At 42.1% G+C, this 20,409-nt stretch overlaps 1 protein-coding gene and 1 non-coding gene across 2 annotated transcripts; both read right to left on the bottom strand.

The window, feature by feature from the left end:
* Nucleotides 1-840: 840 nt before the first annotated feature.
* On the bottom strand, nt 841-913 carry trnaf-gaa (transfer RNA phenylalanine (anticodon GAA)). The gene has a single exon. It is a non-coding gene; the product is annotated as a tRNA-Phe (tRNA).
* A 2,309-nt stretch (nt 914-3,222) lies between these two features.
* On the bottom strand, nt 3,223-19,051 carry LOC116378866 (G-protein coupled receptor 22). Its single transcript, XM_031840807.1, has 2 exons — nt 18,620-19,051; nt 3,223-7,101 (listed from the first exon to the last, which is right to left on the bottom strand). Exon 2 carries the CDS (start codon nt 6,974-6,976, stop codon nt 5,288-5,290), a length of 1,689 nt encoding a protein of 562 aa, XP_031696667.1. The 5' UTR covers nt 6,977-7,101; nt 18,620-19,051; the 3' UTR covers nt 3,223-5,287.
* Nucleotides 19,052-20,409: the final 1,358 nt, after the last annotated feature.

The raw sequence follows: 20,409 nt of genomic DNA, 5'->3' as shown, positions 1-20,409 counted from the left end.
TGTCAGTCCCCTTTTGAATTTCAACCATGTGATGTTTAATAAATGTTTCAATATTTAAAATATAGCTCCCGAAACTGAACACAGACATTGAAGTAAACAGTAACTCTTAAACTATATTTCTTAATCACATTTGTGCTTGTGTTACTACTCCACTGCCCAATCTCAAGGACACTGATGTTCTGTTCTTTCACTTGTATCATTTTGTATTTTGTGTACATGGATACCCTGGAAGAGTTAACTGCCCTGAGATGAACTGAAGACTGTTGAACTTAAATGAAGCGCTCAAGTTCAATAACTTATTGGACAACATTGCCCCCTGGTGAAAGTTAATGTGAACTGATTGTATATGCACTTACTGTGTAGCTGACGTACATCCAGTTCCGGTATGCTTAAGAACTTTCTAAATGTTGAATCAATCCAACTGTTATAGACTTTACACAAGAAACTGTGAACTATAAATCCAAATATTTTACAGAGGAGGCAAGTGAGAAGGTAAATTAGAGTATTTAAGTACATGCAAGTGGTACTTTAACATTACTTGAGTATTCCCTGCGTTACATCTACTCAACCACGTTTCAAAGGAAAATGCTGTACTTTTTATCTCACTATTTCTTTAGTTTTGTTTGCATTGTTGCTTCACATTTACAATTTGTGTATGCAAACCCCATACGCTTAGATATAATGTTTTTAAATCACCTAACCATGATTTAAAAACACTTTAACGAACCTTCAATATGCAGTTAATATTTTATCCCCCGCGCACTCTTATTTAGGTGTGCAAGTTAGAAATAAGACAAGCTTACCTTGTTTGAAAATGGCGTGGCTGTAAATAAAAAACGTTGCCGAAACCCGGGATCGAACCAGGGACCTTTAGATCTTCAGTCTAACGCTCTCCCAACTGAGCTATTTCGGCGCATGTGCAGCAAAGGTGATCTATACTGGGTTCTCTTCCCTACCGTGGAGCTCATGTTTCCTACCGACAGATAAAGCCAATCTAGCAAGCTACACATGTAACAATGCACCTAAACCGAGTGTCGAATGTTTCTTATCCAACTACAGGACCCTGGCTTTCGAAGAAAAAATTACCCCAAAAAGAAAAAAAAAAAACACATATCGGCAACTAAGCAGCAACGCCAGTTGACTATAACAGCGGAGAAATACAAAATCATCTCAATGCTACATTTTGCCGTGTTCAGCTAACGCTAAAGTTGTCCCAGCTGAAGTTTGACCACATGATGGCGACATTGGTGACCATAAAACGCTGGCTGGCATCATATCAGAGACACGTCAGAGCAGATAAAGACTGTTTGATATTATTCACCGTTGTCTTTTTTCACAGGACAACGTGGTCTCACACAAATACGTGAAATGACCACGACCTCTCAACAGCGCTTTACGTGATGGTGGCACGTAATGTGTTAAAATTAGCAGTCGGCACCTCTGAAACACTTATAGGTTTAGACAACACAACAAACGTTGGGTTCCATGGGCAATACGTAATTTCATCACATTTCGTGCCGCCTGAGAGGTCGTGGTCGTTTCATGTATTTCTGTGGAGGGAGGTTGAATGTATATGAAACACATTATTGTACCAACTAACTATTTATTTGTATCCACAAATCAAAACATTTACTTTGTAAAAATGTATAAATTTAACACATTTTCTTGGGTGCCATTATTTACATTAGTGTTCAATATATTTGGCATATCCTACTTACAATATGTTGAATTTATTTTCTGTTAATTGTGTTATTTACAAGCAATAACATCTCACCATACATAGAGTACTCCTTAACATTTTAAGAACTGTAACGATTAACATCTCAGCATCAGATAATATTAAAATCGATTAAATATCGGTCAAATTAGAAGGCCTCTGCAAGAACGGGGTCCAGCAGGAACACTAACTCCTGTCAAAGCTCTGTCAGTCTGTTGTTCTTTATTCCCATTACTGAGCTCAGACTGGATACTGACTGAATGTTTTGCCATAAATCACAAAGAGGGAGAAGGCTATAAATACTTAGTTGTTGGCTATCCTGTTTGTTTTTTTGGATGACACCCAAACATGATGGGCAGGTGCAATATTGTAAGAAAACAGTAAAGCTGGATAATCTTATCATCGTGCACTTTGTTTTTGTATTGGGGCTCTGCAGTGATGCAGTGTTTTCCCTTTATTAGTCATATGATGTCCCGATGCCAGCTTCTATGCCTCCCTTTATTCTGTCTTTCCCTCCTTAATCTCCACTCAATACTGCCTCTCTCTCTCCCTCTCTCTCTCTCTCGCTCTCATTTTTGTGTCTCTGTCATCCCCCAAGGTGACTTTCCTTCCTTCACCGACACTGCAGCTGTTTCTCGCTTTGTTCTGGAAGACCTGAGTGTGGATAAGAGATGAGAGCGATGCAGGCCAAGGAATGAAGAAAAGGAGAACCAAGGGAGGAAATGAGGGTGTGAAAGAGGAGTTGACTGATGAGATTATCAAGCAGAATGGAGGAATCTATGGTGTTGACTCACTGCTTAAATCAGTAAGGCATCAAACAAACAAACAAACAAACACACACATCACACATGAGCGGACAGTTTTGTTCTGGTAAAATAAAAAAAATTAAGTGTCATCAAGAGATTGAGCTGCCTCGACAGATACGTACCCGACTAACAAGTTCGATCTTCATTAGTACTGGTGATTAGCACAGTTGTCACATCCCAGTGAGGGTGCACCAGAGTCAGTACTAAATACTGCAAGTATCTGGGACGGAGTTTCTAAATTTAGGGATCAGAGAGACGGAGATGTAGAAAGGGAGGAGCAGCTGGAAAAAGGAGTGAATGTTTTCAGACAGCAAGGTCCAGAAGAAGTCGGACGGAGGACTTCCGAAGTTACACTAAGCAGGATGAATCCAAGCAGTTCCTTAAGACTGTAGAAACACAGCTGCAGTTGTAGGGCCCAGTGACACAGCTTTTTGTTTAAAAGGTCTTCAAAATCTTTCTACCTCTGTATTGCTTCAGTTCTCTTATCTATTTTGTTAGGTGTCTATAAGCTCATGAAAAAACAAGACATCCATATCAATATTCTTTCTAGTATCCTAGCAGATACAAATGCATCTATGCAGACATTTGTAAATATTTTTTCCAGCTAAAGAAAATTTCCTGTCAAGTAAAATATTATATTAGAAAATTGGCCACCAATACATTGAACACAAGACGTGCATGAACTGACACTGAGATGGATCAGTTCTTAGATAGATCATCTTTTTTAATACAGATTCTGTTCTGTTCTATACAATAACACGTAATATAAATCTTATACAATACTAATATTTCTCTATACACATGATCATAAATGTACAGTACAGTGTACACACATATAGTATTAACACAAATACACTTACATGTATCTTCTCGTTACAGTAGCTTTCCAACTCACTCAGAGTTTATCACAATGGCTGATTTTCTGTCCGGCAGATGATTGTGACCAAAAGAAAAACTATTTTCTTTGACTAAAGCCCAAAACAGACACTTCAATATTTACATCCCTGAAAAATGTACATGAATACACAAGAATTATTGTCTTTTGTCTGGCTCACAAATATTGTAAAAGGGGCGAGGATGAAGGAGATAGCCCCAATCCCAAAGGCCCTCTCCAAGAGCCCATATAAAGTTTAAAGTGTACTCTATCTACTTACTGACATAAATCTACTGTAACATCCATTATACAATAGTTGATTGAGGGCTGGCTTATTGTTTTACATCCAGCACGTTGAGAAACGATACATGAAGCCCTGAGGAGAAAGAGAGACACAGATATAGTGAAACGTATTCAGGACTCGGTCCAGAAGCTGACAAAGGCTTTTTTACCTCCGCAGTCATTCAAAGTACTGTCCAAAAGTAGTGACTCTGCCCTCAGGAGCAACACGCAGCCAACACGAGGAGATGCCCCATATCAGAAGTTGTTTTTGCCCCATCTCCCGTATAAGATGCTAGTTTACCTGCAGTGACTACAGACAGTTTTAACTAAGTTTCCACAAAATGTTGCCCTTTGATTTACACTTTAAAACTGCAGTGATACAATTTCAGTAGTATTACAGTAGCCTGTGTAGTTAAGATTGCTCCAAGTATCCTGCTTTTATATTATGCCCAGTGGCCTCTTTCTGTTAATCAGTTGATTAAGTCATTATTCTTCTCTCTTCCTCCAGTAATTAAAACCATAAGTAGAAAACCAACAATTCTGTGTTCACATTCTCTTTGTTCACATCCTAGGGGTCATTGCTTTTCTCAGAATTTATTGCACATAATCACAAAACACGCACGCTCCTTTATTCATTTACCCAACCGCACACACAAAAACACATGCCTACATGCACACATGCAAACATACCAACGCAATCACACATCCTCGCTTACGTCATCTTCACTTTTACTCATACAATTTATTAAACAAATAATAAATAAAGTCATGCCTTTTAGCTTTAACTTACACACATTCTTCCAAAATATGGTGCTTACTGCAAATGAAATCGGAAGCAGTTTTTTTTGCAATTTCCTGGTAGTTTCATATGAGCTTGTAAACTTCTGAATGCTTGTATTTACCCGCTATTAATTAGCTATACCATATACAGTATGTGCACTTTTACTCTGATACATTGTTGTAAACATACAGCAGGACATTCAGCACCACAATAATATATTAATAACTCAATTAAGGCATGAACAAATGAGGGAAATAAAGAGAAATATAGACTTCTATTAATTATCTCACTGAGAATATATCTGTGCAGGTAGATATTGGTGTGCTTTCATAGATAATGACTAAATATAGATCAGTGTGCATGTTAGGTGTGTGTGTGTGTATGTGTGTGTGCGCGCGGCATATGTACATGCACATGCAAGTTGAAAGTGCACGCAGGAACAGTAATGTATGCATTTGCTGTTGCCTAACCTTTATCCTATACAACTGCACACTATTATTTTCAGTATACGTGACTATCATATATGCTTGGCCAGTGTTGTCATGGAGACACAGTGGCCACCAGTTAGAAAGTGGACTATGAGGGCCTGTGTGAGGAGAGCAGAGAGAAGGCTTGAATTAAAGCCCAGGACTCGCCTGTCTCCACATCTGCATGGAACCAGTGGTCATTGGATTTGTCCTGACCTTTGTAAACTAACAGTTTTTTCTCACGCCCATGCACAAATATACACATGACCCATCTCTAGCAGATTGGTAAGATACATACAATTCCTCAAATTCACACACACACACACACTCACACACATGCAAACACACTGAAGAACAGCCTCATTCCCTCACTGCCTCTGTGAGGCATCGATCAGTGGCATCACTGGCCTCCACTCGTGGCTTGCGACTCTTCCTCTGGCCTCCCCCCTCCACCCAGGAGTTATGAATAACTGTCCCCCCGCTGGGAGCTGGGTCCACCTGCAGAAGGGACACTACCCTTTTCTTGACACGTGTTTTGAGGGCACGGCGCAGCTTCTGCCTGGTGAAGGCATAAAGCAGAGGATGAAAAATAGTGGTTCCATAAGCCATTGCCAAGAACCAGAGGCGCAGCCGCACCAGGCTGTCGCTGGGACCCATACACAGGATCAGAACATTGACTGCAGACAGAGGGGCCCAGCAGCCGATGAAGGTGGATATGATGAGCAGGGACATTTTAAGGACGCGACGTTGACGCTCTCGACGGTCCCTGTGCCTGCGCACTGCCCGCCTCAAGGCGATGATGGCAGAAACCGAGGCCTGTACACCCAAGGTGGAGGCAGGCAGTGGTGATGTGGCGGGGAGCTGGGTTGAGGCTGAAGCTGGGGTTGGAGAAGCAGGGGTGGCCGGTGTGGTGGCGATGGGGGTGGTGGCAGCAGTACTGACAGTAGTGACTGTTGCTCCACTATCAGACATCGCCTGTGGCATGGAGGGGAGTGGTGGGGGCGATGTTGGTGTAGGTGTGAGGGAGGGGATGAGAGGTGGATTGGTGAGGTTCTGGTTCTGGTTGGAGGACACCACCTCTGTGGGCAGGCTCAGGTCCTTCTTCTTCTGCCTCCTGCAGCGTATCCTGCAGGTGGAGTCCTTTGCACGCTTACTCCTCATCATGTGGGAGCCTATTCGAATGTTGAGGGCCTGCAGGATCCTGGAGTAGGTGAACAACATGACGGCCACAGCGATGAAGAAGCATGGCACTTGGAGTAACAAGTGGTAATACATAGCCAGGCCAGTGTAGTACCCCTGCCCTCCTACGCACAGCAGCGTCGTGTTCTGCCATACTGGAGTCAGGTGGTGTGTCGGGGAGGAGGGATGAGTTGAGGGTAAGGAGGAAGGAGAGATGGAGGAAAAAATGGGGGTCAGTCCAGTGGTGAACTCCGAGTCATTGTTCTGCCCTCTTGGCTCCTCAACCTTACCGTCCTCAAACATTGAAGAGAAGAAATCCCCCTCAAGGAAGGGCAGGAAGAAGACAGCGAGAGACACGGCCCACACTGCTGCCAGGAGCAGTGCTGCTCTCCTGGGTGTCAGTAGACGACTGGCTGGACGCACTGAGATGTCGTATCGGTCCAAACTGATCACCAGCACATTGACTGCTGTGGCCACACTGGTGAACGTGACACAGGCCTCATGAAAGCAGCACAGCGTGGCCAGGCTGCCGACTCCACTTTCATTAGCTGGTAGCAAGATCACAGCCACAGTCAGTGGCAGACACAGCAGACAGACCAGTATGTCCAGCACATGGAGGTTGACTGTGACCAGGTTGCTGACTGAATCCACCAGGTTGGACTGAGCACAGTAGAGCACAAGTACGGTCAGGTTGCTGCTGAAGCCCAACACCAGCTCCAGCATCAGCACAGTGGTCAAAGACACCTGGAAGCCCAGGGGGTAGGGTGTGCTCCAGCCCTCCTCCACCCCCACCTCACCCCCTCCATCCAGCAGGCCTACCCCCTGACCATCGCTGGTCTCCAGGAGGTCACGATAGCCTTCGGTCTCCATTGACGCCACAGCACTCCCTCACACATAGCAACAGCGGCCGCCACGCCAGACCATGCTCTGTCTTTCTTTTTCTTCTGGCTCAAACGAGACAGTGATGAGGATGATGGCCAGATCTGTGGTTGATTCTGTGAAAAAAATGAATAGAAAAGAGTGGAAAGATAGAGAGATGACAGAGAAAGATCAAGCAGTTATCAGTCAGCTTGTCTCATATTTACTCAAAACACTGAACAGCAAGTGCAAGTCAAACTTGGAGGAGCTAGGAGTTGAAAGTTGAACAACGAGGTGAAAGTGATCTTGGCCAGCGATTAGAGTCGTGGTGTGCAGTTCAAGCTGCTGCTGATGACCCATGATTCCTCACTGGGCTCACTTGTTAGACAACAACATGCTTTGCATAGACAATGGTAAGAGTTCAGACAGGAATTGGAGCAGGAAGTCTCTCGGGGGGTCATTTGCAAGTATGACTGCATTAAGCAGGGACTCAGCGGAGGATCCCTGAAGAGTCAACAGATTTTAACAAACGATGGGGATTTATTTCCTGACTGTGCTTACAGTTCATATGCTATGCTACGCTACATTTTGTCAAAAAGATGTAACCATGCTTCTCATGAGCAGGAGTGGGTGGATGTTGGATTCATTGTTACGCAACATATATATATATATATATAGGTCAGGAAGCTTGCAGAATAAGGCATGTGGAAACATTTATAAACCAACCACAACTGTACTGTAAAGACATGTTGTCTATACTGACGTAGTAAGATCTACCTCTACTGGATTTGTACAATTAATGCCTGTACAAATCCAGTATTTGCCAATTTGGAAAAAAAAAAACAACCTTCTGTTAAATCCTAAAACGGTCAGCTTCTGCCTCCGAGAGGAGAGGTGGCAAGGACATTGGTGGGCTGGTAGAGAAACCGTGCAGTGCATGTCAAGAAAGCAGGCCCCCAACTGAGGGTGGCAGCAGTAAATAGTTCTCACAGGGAGATGTAATGAAGACGAATGGATCAATGAGCCACAGACAGTGGCACATAAACAATGCTATCAGAGAAAGACCAGATCCCCTGGCATCCTCTCTCCACACCCCCTCTGTCTCATCTGCTCTCCTACATCCCTCACCTCCCTTCCTACTCTGTTCCCCTTTTAGTGTACTGGCTGAGACAGACTACTTTGCATGGAGAGCATGTTATTCATGACTGACTGCGTGCTCTCCTGTGCTTGTTGGTTGATTAGATATAAAGCCTCTTGTTGATATGTAGCGATAAAAAACTATTCCCTGAGTCTCTGAACTAAAAGCAACAGGTGTGTCTTTACCGGCAGCATTGACCTCAGCCTTTGCTGTCAACCTTTCCTCTGCCACAGCTTTTGTTCTCATCCTCTCGCCCTTTTCCCATTTGTTTTATCTCACTTTTTTTTCATCCCATTTGTCATCTGGAAAGAACCTTCAGGCAGAACAGGACTCAGTGAGGAACAGCGGTCTATCTTAATCCACTATAGGTTCCATGGGGTTTGTGGTGTTGGAACATTGATTTAAAGCATCATTGATCCGATCTGCCAATTTAACAAGCCCGAGGCATGGGAGCACACAAACACACTCTCTATCGCCTCCTCTCACGGGTACCTGTGGTTTCATTTTGAGTGCTGCATAAAATAGTTGTGAGCAAATTTGTTTTGTTTCTTTCTTTCAACACCAACTGCAGTTAAAGTGTTGTTTTTATAGGTATCAGTGTAATGCTGCAAGTGACATTAATGAACTAAGGTAGTGTGTTTAAAAAGTTGGATGTAACTTCAGTATTTGTAATATTCCCCTTTTCCCAAAAGCAATCAAAAAATATGTTGAACAAAAAATTGAAATTATGCCTGAAATGGAAAAGACATCCGGCATAATCACAGATATATTTTAGGAATCTAGATGATTGAGGCTATTCACACTGAACCACAAGAATATTTAGTGAGCTGTGGCTTTTTAATGCAATCAAAATCAACTGTGTTAACATTCTTTGTTCAATATGGTGGACTTCAAGGTGTCACAGAGAATAAAGGAGCAAACAAAGGAACAGTGTATGTTCGACAGCCAATCAGTTATGACAATCACAGAGGTAACATACATGTCAATACTGCATTGACCAAACTCCTTCCATCTCAGGCAAGTGTGTGTTTGAAGCACTGCAGTAAATTGATGTTAGGAGAATAACTGAATTTACCATTTATGTAAAACTAAATATATAACGTAAATGTAAGCAAAGAATATGAAATGGAACGATATAACACAAAAATCACCTGTGATCTGAATTTTCATATTCACAGAAAATGGAGACATTTGTTCTTTTTTCACAAGAGTAAAATGCTATTGTGAAGTTACTGATTTGATCAGTCTCGTCAAACATCATCTGTTTCTCTTAACAGTCCTGGCAATAATTACAAAGGGATGATTGTGTACCGGTGAAATGAGCAGGCTGAATTGCTTTCAACAAGAGTCGTTTATGTTACTCTATGACTAAGCGTAACAATGAGCCACAATCAGTCCTGTGATAATAGATACTCACTTTGTGATGAACTGGTAAGAGATAAGAGCCACAAGGCCACAAACAATAGAGCAGAAAAAAGAAGTCTGTGTTAGCATGCAGTTTGAGGGCAAAACAAAATGTTATAAGCCCTGAATATGAACAGCTGTGACTCTGACCTGCGGGCAGGAGCAGTCACCATATTGTAGTATTTACAGGGAGAGAGGGAAGAAGAACATGAAACTGTGTAGACAGGGTGGTGGAGTTTGGGCTGTTTTTCTAATGATCACCAAGTGTCTTTCAGTTGGAACTGTAAATACTCAGGTTGATTTGAGGCTACAGATCAGCCTTACACAATGTATGGTCCTGCTAGCTGAAAAACATGGTGCAGAGAACTCCTTGCAGTATTCTATCATAAAGGTTTGGATCTAATAAGTGCATTGTGTTATTGTGGCATGCTTGTTGCAACATACCAAAGTGTTTGTGTGCGTATGTACTGTATGTACGTGTGCAAGTCGGTGCTCTTTTAGTTGTGGAAACAAAAATATCTGGAAACAAGGGGAAACAGCCTATATGATTGACAAGTCAGACAGAAGAGAAAGGAGCAGAAGGAAGCTTAAGGCATGTACTACTAAACATGATCTAAAAAAATGACCCACGCAATCAGGCATTCAAATTTTAAAAAGTCTAACAAGTTTTTTGACAGCTTTGGTAGTTAATCCTGAAGACAAACAAATCTGAAGGTCATTTTTTTTAAGCCTGAGTTCTTTTGAGTTCTGTGATCGTCATAGGGGATGGCTTCATTTCAGTCGCAGTCTTAAATTAGTTTCGGTAAATCCATTCTACCCTCTCCTAAGTCATCAATCCAACAGCATCATTTACAACCACGTATTGAAAGCTAAATAAAGTGTCTGGTTGGTTGGAATCTAAAGAGTAACTGTCATCTACGGATTTTATTTTGAAGATGATTTCATCAAATCTAGAGTGTAAATTACTGTAGATTATGTCCTTTGCTCCAAAACAACAACCAAAAACTGAGTGTCATGCACAGTGACAGCGCAGCCTCCTGAAGCCGTGCTGTCAGGATTATTATAGGTGTCGGAAAGTGCCCCTCTACACAATATCAGAGGGGAAATGCTCAAGCAGATCCTATTGTCAGTGTGAAATGTTCATTTTTTTGTTTCTATGCTTGTCTTTGTGCAATTTATTTACATCTGCTCTAAGCTATCCATGTATCTAGTTTCTTTCTCCTGACAAAATGTTTCTTGCCAGAGGCTAAATTACTTCTTTCCAACACAAAGACAAACAGTAGGCATCCTTTTGGCCCAGACGGAGGCTAAAACAACACATTGTACGGCATTTCATTATCTTGGTCTATTTGTTAGGTATGTCTTTGTGAAATAACATAACACACAACATAACTACATTGAGAGAATATGTAAAAGTCATAGCAGTGTACATGCTAGAGAACATGAGCAAGACTGAAATACAGCCGCCCTGGACTCACAAGATAACTGCAGCAAATCACTGCAACAGTTTCATCAAAAGAGTGCAATCAACAGTGCCGCAGCAGCTTAGTGGACGCCAAGATTAATTCAAGCCACAACTCTTTGTCTCCTATGTTTAGTCAGACATTGTGTTTATTATTTGTTATTATCAAAAAAACTGTTATTCAGTTTCTACAGTATATATTCTTTTATCAATACACCTGCAAACAACAACCACACGGATAGTACATTATAATGTGACTTCTGTAATCCTACCTCAATGTGTAGAAGCACACTTCACTGCTTCACACAAGATTCACCTCAGATGACAACTGCACTTCCAGGCCAGTGCACCTGTCTGATACAAACAACACATACACACGTTTGCTGGGATGTCTAAAAGGCAGAAAAGGTTTATTAAATCTGTCCCTTTGTGTCATGGCTTCCGTCTGCTGTGCTGCTGTGTGCCGAGGTCTCAACCAGCGGCTGTTGAAAGTGCTGATCCTGCACCAGGCCCGAGGGCACTCTCCCATTTTCACCCCAGTCCTCTATGCGACAATGGTAGTCGGTACACGTGAGACTTCAGTTTGCTAATTATTCAAATGTGACCACCGTCTGTTCCCTCTATAAAACTTTATGTGCTCAGTTTGCAGTTTGCATATTTCTGAGGGTGTAACAACATTCCACAGAAGACAATCTCTGTCTGTTGTAAACCATGTGTGTGGTGATTTAAAGTGTTAAAGTAGGTGTAGTGTAGGGTTGTTGTTGTCAGACTCTTTGACCATCCTAATATTGCTGTAAGTTAGACAATATAGCTGGAAGCAGGGCTACTTAAGAATGACAGATAAGCAGCTCAGACTTCCATAAGCTGATGTTTCGGCCATCTAATGTTATCTGAAAAGTCTGGTTTAGTGGAGCACACTGGATTGCTTTAAGTAAGTCTATCCGTCCTCGAGGCAGGAATTCTTATTTTTAATCAGTAAACCTGCTGCTGTGGTTTAAATTCAGCTGTTGGAAATGATTCAGCTCTTCTGTGAGGCTCTGCGTTCACCTCAGGGACGGGGTTGTCAGTGCTGTTTACATTCAGACAACAATAAATAAAGTAGACGTGTGTCCCTTTTTTTTTCTCCAAAAATGAGATTGGAAAAGGAAAATTATGGTTTATTTAGGTAACTATCTGTTGAGAAATTGTTATCCTTTTCTTCATTGATGGATACAAAATGGTGAAACTAGAAAGAAGCCTATGCTCTTTGATTCTATCGGACGGAAGCCAAAAGTTGACATTCAGTGAAGAAAGGGAAACTAGAGGAGAGAGACAGGAAAGGTGAGTGAAGGAGAAAAAGAGGGAAATGAAAGAAACCAACAGGAGGATGACGGTATGCAGTACGCTGACTCATGGCTCTCTTAGGTATTCCTAATGTCCGCAGTGAGACAATCGATCAAAGACTTAATTTTCCCACTCGATTCATCCAGCAGTGCTAACAGCAAGCAGCCACCAGCTGGGCAGCAGCATACCTGGCAAGCTCCCAACAAAGCAGCCTGGACAGGCCAACAACAAAACCTGCTCAGTGAGAGCAACAACATCCCACCCTATCTCATAGGTTTCTGATTCGGACAGCTTCAGGAACTTCCTATGAAATACATTTGAATGTGCAGCAAACAGAATACTGTATATTTATTACAGTTGTACAACTCCAGTGCTGTTAAAACCAACACTGCTACTTCAATGTCAGGCCAAGCAACACTTACTGTAACTCTGTTCAATTAAAAAATGGGTTATCATATCTCCTGCTAAGACACACAAGCACGCCATGTAGTCCACAATGTCTGGCTAGCTGCCATCTGCCCACACAGCCACCCACCGCCAGCCCACGTCTCTGCACGCGCTCCCTCCAGATACAGCGGAAGATGGATTGCCATCTGAGGTGAATGACATCTTGTGTGCTTAAGAAACTGCTGAATCCCATCCGCACCTATGCCTGATACAAGTTAGGGAGAAAGGGACGGGGGTAACGGGAGGTAAGATGAGAATGGGAGGTAGGTGCAGTGAGGGAGTGATAGATGGGAGGGTGGCTTAGGGGTGTGCAGATGGATGCTGGGTCGTGTGCTCGCTTGAGGGTAATGTTTGTTCCCTGCTCACTACCTCTATCCATCTCTCTTTTGAATAGTCCCAGTTGCGCTGCCTCGCCTCCCCTCACCATCCGTCTTACAACCAGCACATGACTCTTTGCTTTTACACTGTGCAATACCTTTGTGTAATCCCACTCATATGTCCAGGCACTTTGTATCTCACAATTCTGACAGGCTGCTACCAGAACATCAATGAGGACGTGATAGTAGACAGGTTAATTATCAAAGCCAGTAATCGATAGGAACAGCACTGTACAAAAAGAACTTGGTCGCAAGACAACTCTGGTCAGACATCACTACCACTTGACAGCATGCTTGATGGATTTCATTTGGCTCCACACTTTCATTAAATACACTCTTTGGTATCCTATATCCACCTATACAGGATACCAAGCCTGTAAAAAATAACCCATCAATAGGCACTAATCAAGGCTACCATGCAATCACAGTTCTTTGGCGAAATTAAGTAAAATTGAGTCGGAGGAAGATGAGACTGTTACGTAAATCAACGCTTTGGAAGGCTGTTCATTGGCCCATCAAAGAGAATAGCAATGATTAAAATAATTGAAATAAAAATAGAAGAGGATAAAGTGGAGAGATATAAAAGCCTTCATTATATTTCTATTATATCCATAATTACTCGTACATTCCTTATGTGTTCTGAAGTGATCAGATGTGATTAGCTACAGTATGTCTCCCTTCATCTCTCCATTTCAACAGCCCTTGTCATCAGGAGTTAATGGATTGTCAGAATGCAGTCAAGTAAATATGCTGCACCCGCCTATGTAGATTTGTGTTGTGAATAGGTAATCAAGTCAAGGTCTGTGGTAACTTTAATGCTGCTCTGGTGATAAGGCACTAAACCAACTGCAGATCAGCGAAATAGTGAGACCCATTGGCGGATGTGCGAGCCGTTACTTCAGCAACTCGGACAGTGGCATGGATTTATCAATACACTGCCCAGAGTGAGCTGCTTCTGATATGCTCTGCTGCCTCTGGTGGATGCACAAGCACTGTCTTTTGTGGCCAGCTATGCCCGATGGAGGCTACTAACTTGCACAAACCCCAGTACGATAAAGGACCAATAAGTCAGGCTGCCTAGACTAACCTATTCAACTAAACAACCCCTCTGCTTTGCTCTCTCAGGGAATGGAGAGGGCAGGTGTCAGGTATGGCAGGTTAACAGGGGGATGCATTTTGCTCATTTGCCAACAAGGGGGATGGCATCCCCCCTCATATCACCTATTGGCCCTTCTCATCCATGTGCACAAAAAGAAACAAAACAGGGAGCCTTTTATAAAATGATTGCTCCATAGGATAACTTTGGTCAAACCCTCCAAAGGAGACATTTAACAAGACATTGCAGTAAAACAACACATCTGGAATTTTGCATTATTGTAGTGTTCACCTTCAGCTTGGATTTAATCAAACTTTGCTTCAGAAGCAGATTTGTGCCTTTAGGGAGAGGAATCTTTGGACCAATACATTGTGTTTTACAACTATCTGAAACAGACTCATGCTCAGTGTCCATGGATGATCGAGCTTTAGAGAAGCGGAGAGAAGTTGAAAAGGTCAAAAAACGAGAAAAATGGAATTGAAAGCAATAGAATAACAGCAAGGCAGTAAGTGGAACTGATAGGTACAAGAGAAAAAAGACTGAAGTTGTCTGAGACAGGTTAAGCTATTTCACTCAATACGGCAATTAAAGCTCAATTAATGCAATTTTACCCCTGCAGACAGGACATCATTGGCCAAGAGGGAAGAGCTTCACTGCAGGCTTCTGTACTCACACACCATAATGACAGACAGAGGTCTAACCTGAGGAACCAAGACCAACACACACACAACCAAAAAGTTAGGGATTTATTTTCCATTCTCACATGAAGAGGTTTCATAAGGACACCAGGAGGGCCAAAGAGCATGAGACGCATACTAAATACTTTTCAATTAAACCTCATTTACTCTCACACCTAAAGTCGGTCAGCTTTCAACTATAGCATGAAAGGTATACATGGCATACATTATATGTAAAACATACACCGGGTGTGTCTGCAACAACTACTAATGTTTGATTGAATGAACACAACCCACAATTGGCTAATCCCCCCGTCTAGACAAGTGTATCGGACGTGTTTTTCACTTGCATGTCTTACACAACATATACACTCTCATTTTAATCAATGCAGATGTCTGCACCATTTCTGCACAGGCGCACCTCTCAGCTCCATCTCACAGGTGTAACTGTGACTTGAAGCATTTATTTAGGCTTCAAGTCAAACTGAGCAAACAGTTTCCTCCAACTGTATCTCTGACTGCAGAGCAGCAACAGAGAAGCGGGGATGCACTCAGCTGTGTTATGACTAGTGGCCCCTACCGGCCGGGGAACGGTATTCAGTAAGTGAAACGTCAGTAGGCAGCATAAAACATACAATTAAAGTTGTTTTGAGAACGTGTGATTCACCGCAAATTATTATGCAGTTTGCTGCAGCAGTATGAGAGATTTGCCATGGACAGCCGAGATACTCGCACACTCGAGCACTCATTCATTCACTCACTCGCTCACACATGACCGATGTCATGATCCTCCTGGAGGAGATACAATAAATATGCAAGAAACCAGCTGTGTTCCTGTTTGATATCTATGGGTGGCCACACTAAGTCTATAAAGTCTCTGTGAATGGGTTCCACGGTGCCTCTGTCTCCCTCTTGATAGTCCATTTTCACTCTGGTCACTCCACTCTGCTCTTCTAATGATTTATCGGTCCGTCTCTTCTCTCTATTTGCTCATCATGCTTCTCACTTTTCCACCATTCTCCTCCTGCTTTTCTCCTTCTTAGGGAATTTAGTGCAGTGCATGTGCTTTTAATTTTACGTGGTAAGAGTACGCTGACAGGAAGGATGAGCAGCCTCAGCCATCTCAATTATCAACACACCTTTGTGCAAGAAACTGGTGTTTATTATGTTTTTACTTTTTTATGTTGTTGTTCAGAGACTTGGTTTGACAACTTGTTTCAACGATGATGAAAAAAGGAAGTTCTAAATATAAAAATACAAATATACAGTTGTCCTTTAATACTATAAAAGCCTGTTACAGCAGTAAATGTGATAGTTTGTGGTTACTGCAGTGCCTTTTTGCACATGCTCATTCAAAATTGGCTGCAGTTGTATTGTCAGTAAAAAGTAAACTTTTGGGACTATTTGTGTTACAAAATAACTGTTCCTTCTAAATGTGTGCGAATCAGCAATGTAGCTGTGCCGTCATTATTATACACTTAACACAATCATTGTCACATGTAAAACAATATTTGAGCCATTCAATTATATCCAAAACATCTTCATTTCAGGCTTTTATGACAAATGAGCAGCTGTTACATAAACCTTGTGTGCTTTTCCCACACTGTTGTTGTCCTATAATAACCTCAGCAAGACTCTGACCACCTCCTCTTCAGCGCTGTTATATATGAAAGGTAAATAAGACTCCTCAGATCAGAGGTAAATTACCCCTTTGCTCATCGCGCTGAAACAACATATGACAGTTTTCCTCAACTATGCTGCGGCATCTAGCTGGAGAGTGACACGTGTGGTGGAATATTTTCCCACCAGCAGCATCAAAGCTTCTCTATAAATACACGCACAGACACAAACACACAATGACCCACATGCAAAGCAAACACACAGGCTGAAATGGAAATGGGAATACATTAAAACAATTATCCCTTTGGGATTCGGCATAGAAAAGAGAAGGAAACACACACAAGCACAGCCAGAAAACATCACAGAGAAGGTGGGCTTTAACTCTGTCTGCATGTTTGTACTCAGTCTCATCAAAAAAAGTTAATTTGGAGGTGAACAGTCCTAATCTTGGCTACTTAATATCAAGATGAGCTTGTTACTGTATTTTCAGAGTAGCTAATTAACCGGCAGTTAAAAAGACTGATTGCTTGATAGGATTCAGAAGAGAATAAAACGGTCCTTTTTGTAAAATGTGGTCACCTTATGGTTACTTTGCAACCCAAAATGCGTTTGCATTCTTAAAATATTGTTTAGTTTTTCATTTTACCAACTAGGCTACATCCTGCAGATTAAAGTAGGCCTATTATTTATTTTAGAAAGTTTCCATAATGTGCCACTTGTTCACAAATTACATAACCACACTTACGAAACACAAACACTGCGTCAGTATTTTAGGCCAAGCTTAAAATAAAATGAATTATGTTGCCACATATTGTGGTATGTTGTTGGGTGTTAGAAGTTACAATAAATGAGAGAATTCAAAAAGTATGTGAAGGCAATAATGTGAGAAAATGTAATAAATAAGTGCTGCATGGGATCACAGTATTATGTGGGAGCACAAAAGTAATATGAGCAAACAAAAGAAATTAATATTGAAGTATTTTTATTTTAAATTCCTCACATAGCAAAAACCTCTTGACAAGAAGCAAAACATTTGCAGCACTTGATCCAGAGAATCACTGTCTACTAATGCAAGCAGACAGCAGTTTGACATTTAACCAACTGAAACGGTAACCTCAACTGAAGCGTATGTTGCTTTAGTGTTCAGCAGGGAGAAACCCATCACCACTTCACCAACTCACATGTTCCCATTTCGCATCTCATCAACAAGAGAGCAGTGCAGGAAACACTGCATAACACATGGCGAGAAAGAGCTACAAAAAAGCCTGATACAGTATTTATAGATTTTAAAATTATTTCTACGATTATAGAAACAATGGCCACAAAGAGCTCTTCATGAACACTTTGCTACACTATAAAATTTCAAATTTCAATATTTTTTACTGTTTTTTGCGTTTTTTGATGAAGGTAAATAACTGCAGAGGTACTCTGATGGACAATCCTTTGAAACCATGGTCTTGTCGGGTTATGCCAGTTCAAGACCAACTAATCATGTTCACTGTAGAATAATCTAATCTTATTAAAGCATTAAATGTCAGCACATGAGTTGGTGGACTGAGCCATTGCTCTTAAACATGATCAAACGGGCCACCTCCATGTCAAGCGTGGCACATCCAAGTGACTGAAGCATATCAACAATTACTAACGAGAGACTTGGAGGATCAAAATCACTAAGCCCACTTGGATCAAAACAACTCAGGTCTATATTTTCCATTATATATTTTATTTCCCTCTTTGGGACGAAGTGTTGTCTGATTGTTGCCGCACAGAACCAGAAAGCATGTCCCACGTCATGTCCGAAAATGCAAAGAAGCGATTAAAATCAGTCGGTGATATGTCCCGAGGCTGATTTCAGGCCCCTCTAAGTGCTGGTGAGTTGTTATGGTCGCCTCCAGTCCGGAATCAAAACAGGTTTGCACGGTCTTGTCCCTCCACCATTTGATCCATTTTGCTGAAGACTGTCGATCCCTTTTGATCCCTTACAAGTCAAACTGTCTCATTTTAATTAAATATATATTTGTGAAGACATGATCAAAATCGTGAGGATTTTTACTTGTCATTAAAATACGTGTCTACTAAACAGAAGTGTTGTAGTCGAGTGTTAAACTTACCAGTTTGGTGAGTGGGAATTCCCTTTACATCCTACTGCAGGTGTCGGTGCGCTGCGCTGCGCTATCTCCAACACTGGACCCTGATTCACTCCAAGGCTCTCCAGGACAGCCGGCTGTCAGCCAAAAACGTGACCAGAATTATTTGCCTCCGTTTTGTCATAAATATTACAGCGGGAGGGGGGTGGGGGCCCCTCCACGGCTGCAGAAGACGCAGAGAGCAGCAGTGGCTCACAAAGCAGGTAATATCACAGTGTTTGGGCGTTTTTCTTTTAATTCCCCAATCAACACGGCGCGCTACACCTGTACACTTTTACGCAGCGGACTTACAGCATCCCAAACACGGACCGGTCAACCGCATGATTATGCGCTAACTGCTCGCTGGAGCGCAGTCGCTCCATCACAGCGACCAATACGGTGATCTGCAAGCGCAGAGGGGGGGGAAGGAAGGGGGAATGGAGTGGGATTTTTGTTGGAAGGGGGAGGAGACAGGGATGCGGGAGGAGGAGTGTGGGTGGGTAGCCTTCCTTACACAAGGACGACCTGAGATTCCTCAAGGGTGACCACTCCTCTGTAGTAATTCAAGGAGATTTCCAAATTACTTGCATCTTCCTCCCTCTCTCAAAACGTATTGCACACAGTTCACCTGATCTCCGTCAAAGGAAAATGACTGGATTGACTCGATACTATCAGTCTCCCCCCACTGTGGAGGAGGCTTTTGAAGGCTTCTGTCTATGCTTTGCTGCACACCGGGGGCTGTACGGTGAGTGTCTGCCCTCATATCAGACTCCACATTTTGATCAGCTGGTTAAAGAGAAGATTCATGAGGCTTGAAGCCATATTTCACCTGAGATTATCATCTCATTGTAAGGTGCATCATTCCATCTGCTGTACTAGCACTCTGTCACTAGGAGCTGTGTGCATGGATCAAGGACACTGACTAAATGTGTGACCTTGGACACGTTAAATATGAGGTCCCTGCCACTGCAGTTCTCACACTGATTCACAGACAGCTGTTTTAGACAGCGGTGTAAATTACTGCGCTAGTGAATATGTGAGATAAACTGTGCAGAGGGAAAGTTAGATAAAAGGCAAGGAACACCTGGGGTGACTGAGGAGAGGCAGGGCAGCTGATGTCAGCCGTTCACTGTTAAGAAACTCCCACAGTAGACTGTATGCTAAAATTAAAATAAAAAGTCCTCCATTAAGAATTGCTATGTATGTTTTTCCCAAAATGGATGTAAAGACTGTGAATATTTAACGTTATTTTGAATTGGTAAATGGTAAAACCTGCATCTGAAATTTCCATGTTTGCTCTTATATGCTAATAAACAGATGGTGGAATAAATACTGCTTATATAACCTTGAACTAGAAACATTGCATGCTTCTAAAACTAAATAAAATCAGTGCTGGCCCTCATGCTCTCCACCCACCATCCACCCCCCTAGGTTTTTGTATTCCATCCTGCAGTAATTGTTCATTTTTCTTGTTGGTATCATATCATCATGATATATGCTGTAAGTTATACGCCCTCTAGAGTGTGTCATGTTGCAATAGTTTTGCCATTTTGGGAAATATTAGTTTTCTTGCAGTGAGCTGGATGAGAAGACATACCTATATCTCTCTCAGGGGCGTTTCTAGGATTGAAAGACGGGGGGGGGGGGCTTAGCCCATTTGGGGCCGTGGATATCCATTATTTCAGACAGTTCATAGATTGGTTCAATCAGAAAGAGCGTGATTTTGCTCTGTACTTTTGCTTGCATTAGTATATGATAACACAAGAGACAGAATT

Source organism: Anarrhichthys ocellatus, unplaced genomic scaffold, assembly GCF_004355925.1.
Source record: "Anarrhichthys ocellatus isolate YVR2014 unplaced genomic scaffold, GSC_Weel_1.0 scaffold1, whole genome shotgun sequence".
Taxonomy (NCBI): Eukaryota; Metazoa; Chordata; class Actinopteri; order Perciformes; family Anarhichadidae; genus Anarrhichthys; species Anarrhichthys ocellatus.
The sequence above is the reverse complement of the archived record's forward strand: the minus strand, read 5'-3'. Positions and strand labels throughout refer to the sequence as shown.

What these genes read in the sequence shown, in the direction of transcription:
- LOC116378866 (XM_031840807.1), bottom strand. Translation starts at nt 6,976, where the DNA reads ATGGAGACCGAAGGCTATCGTGACCTCCTGGAGACCAGCGATGGTCAG.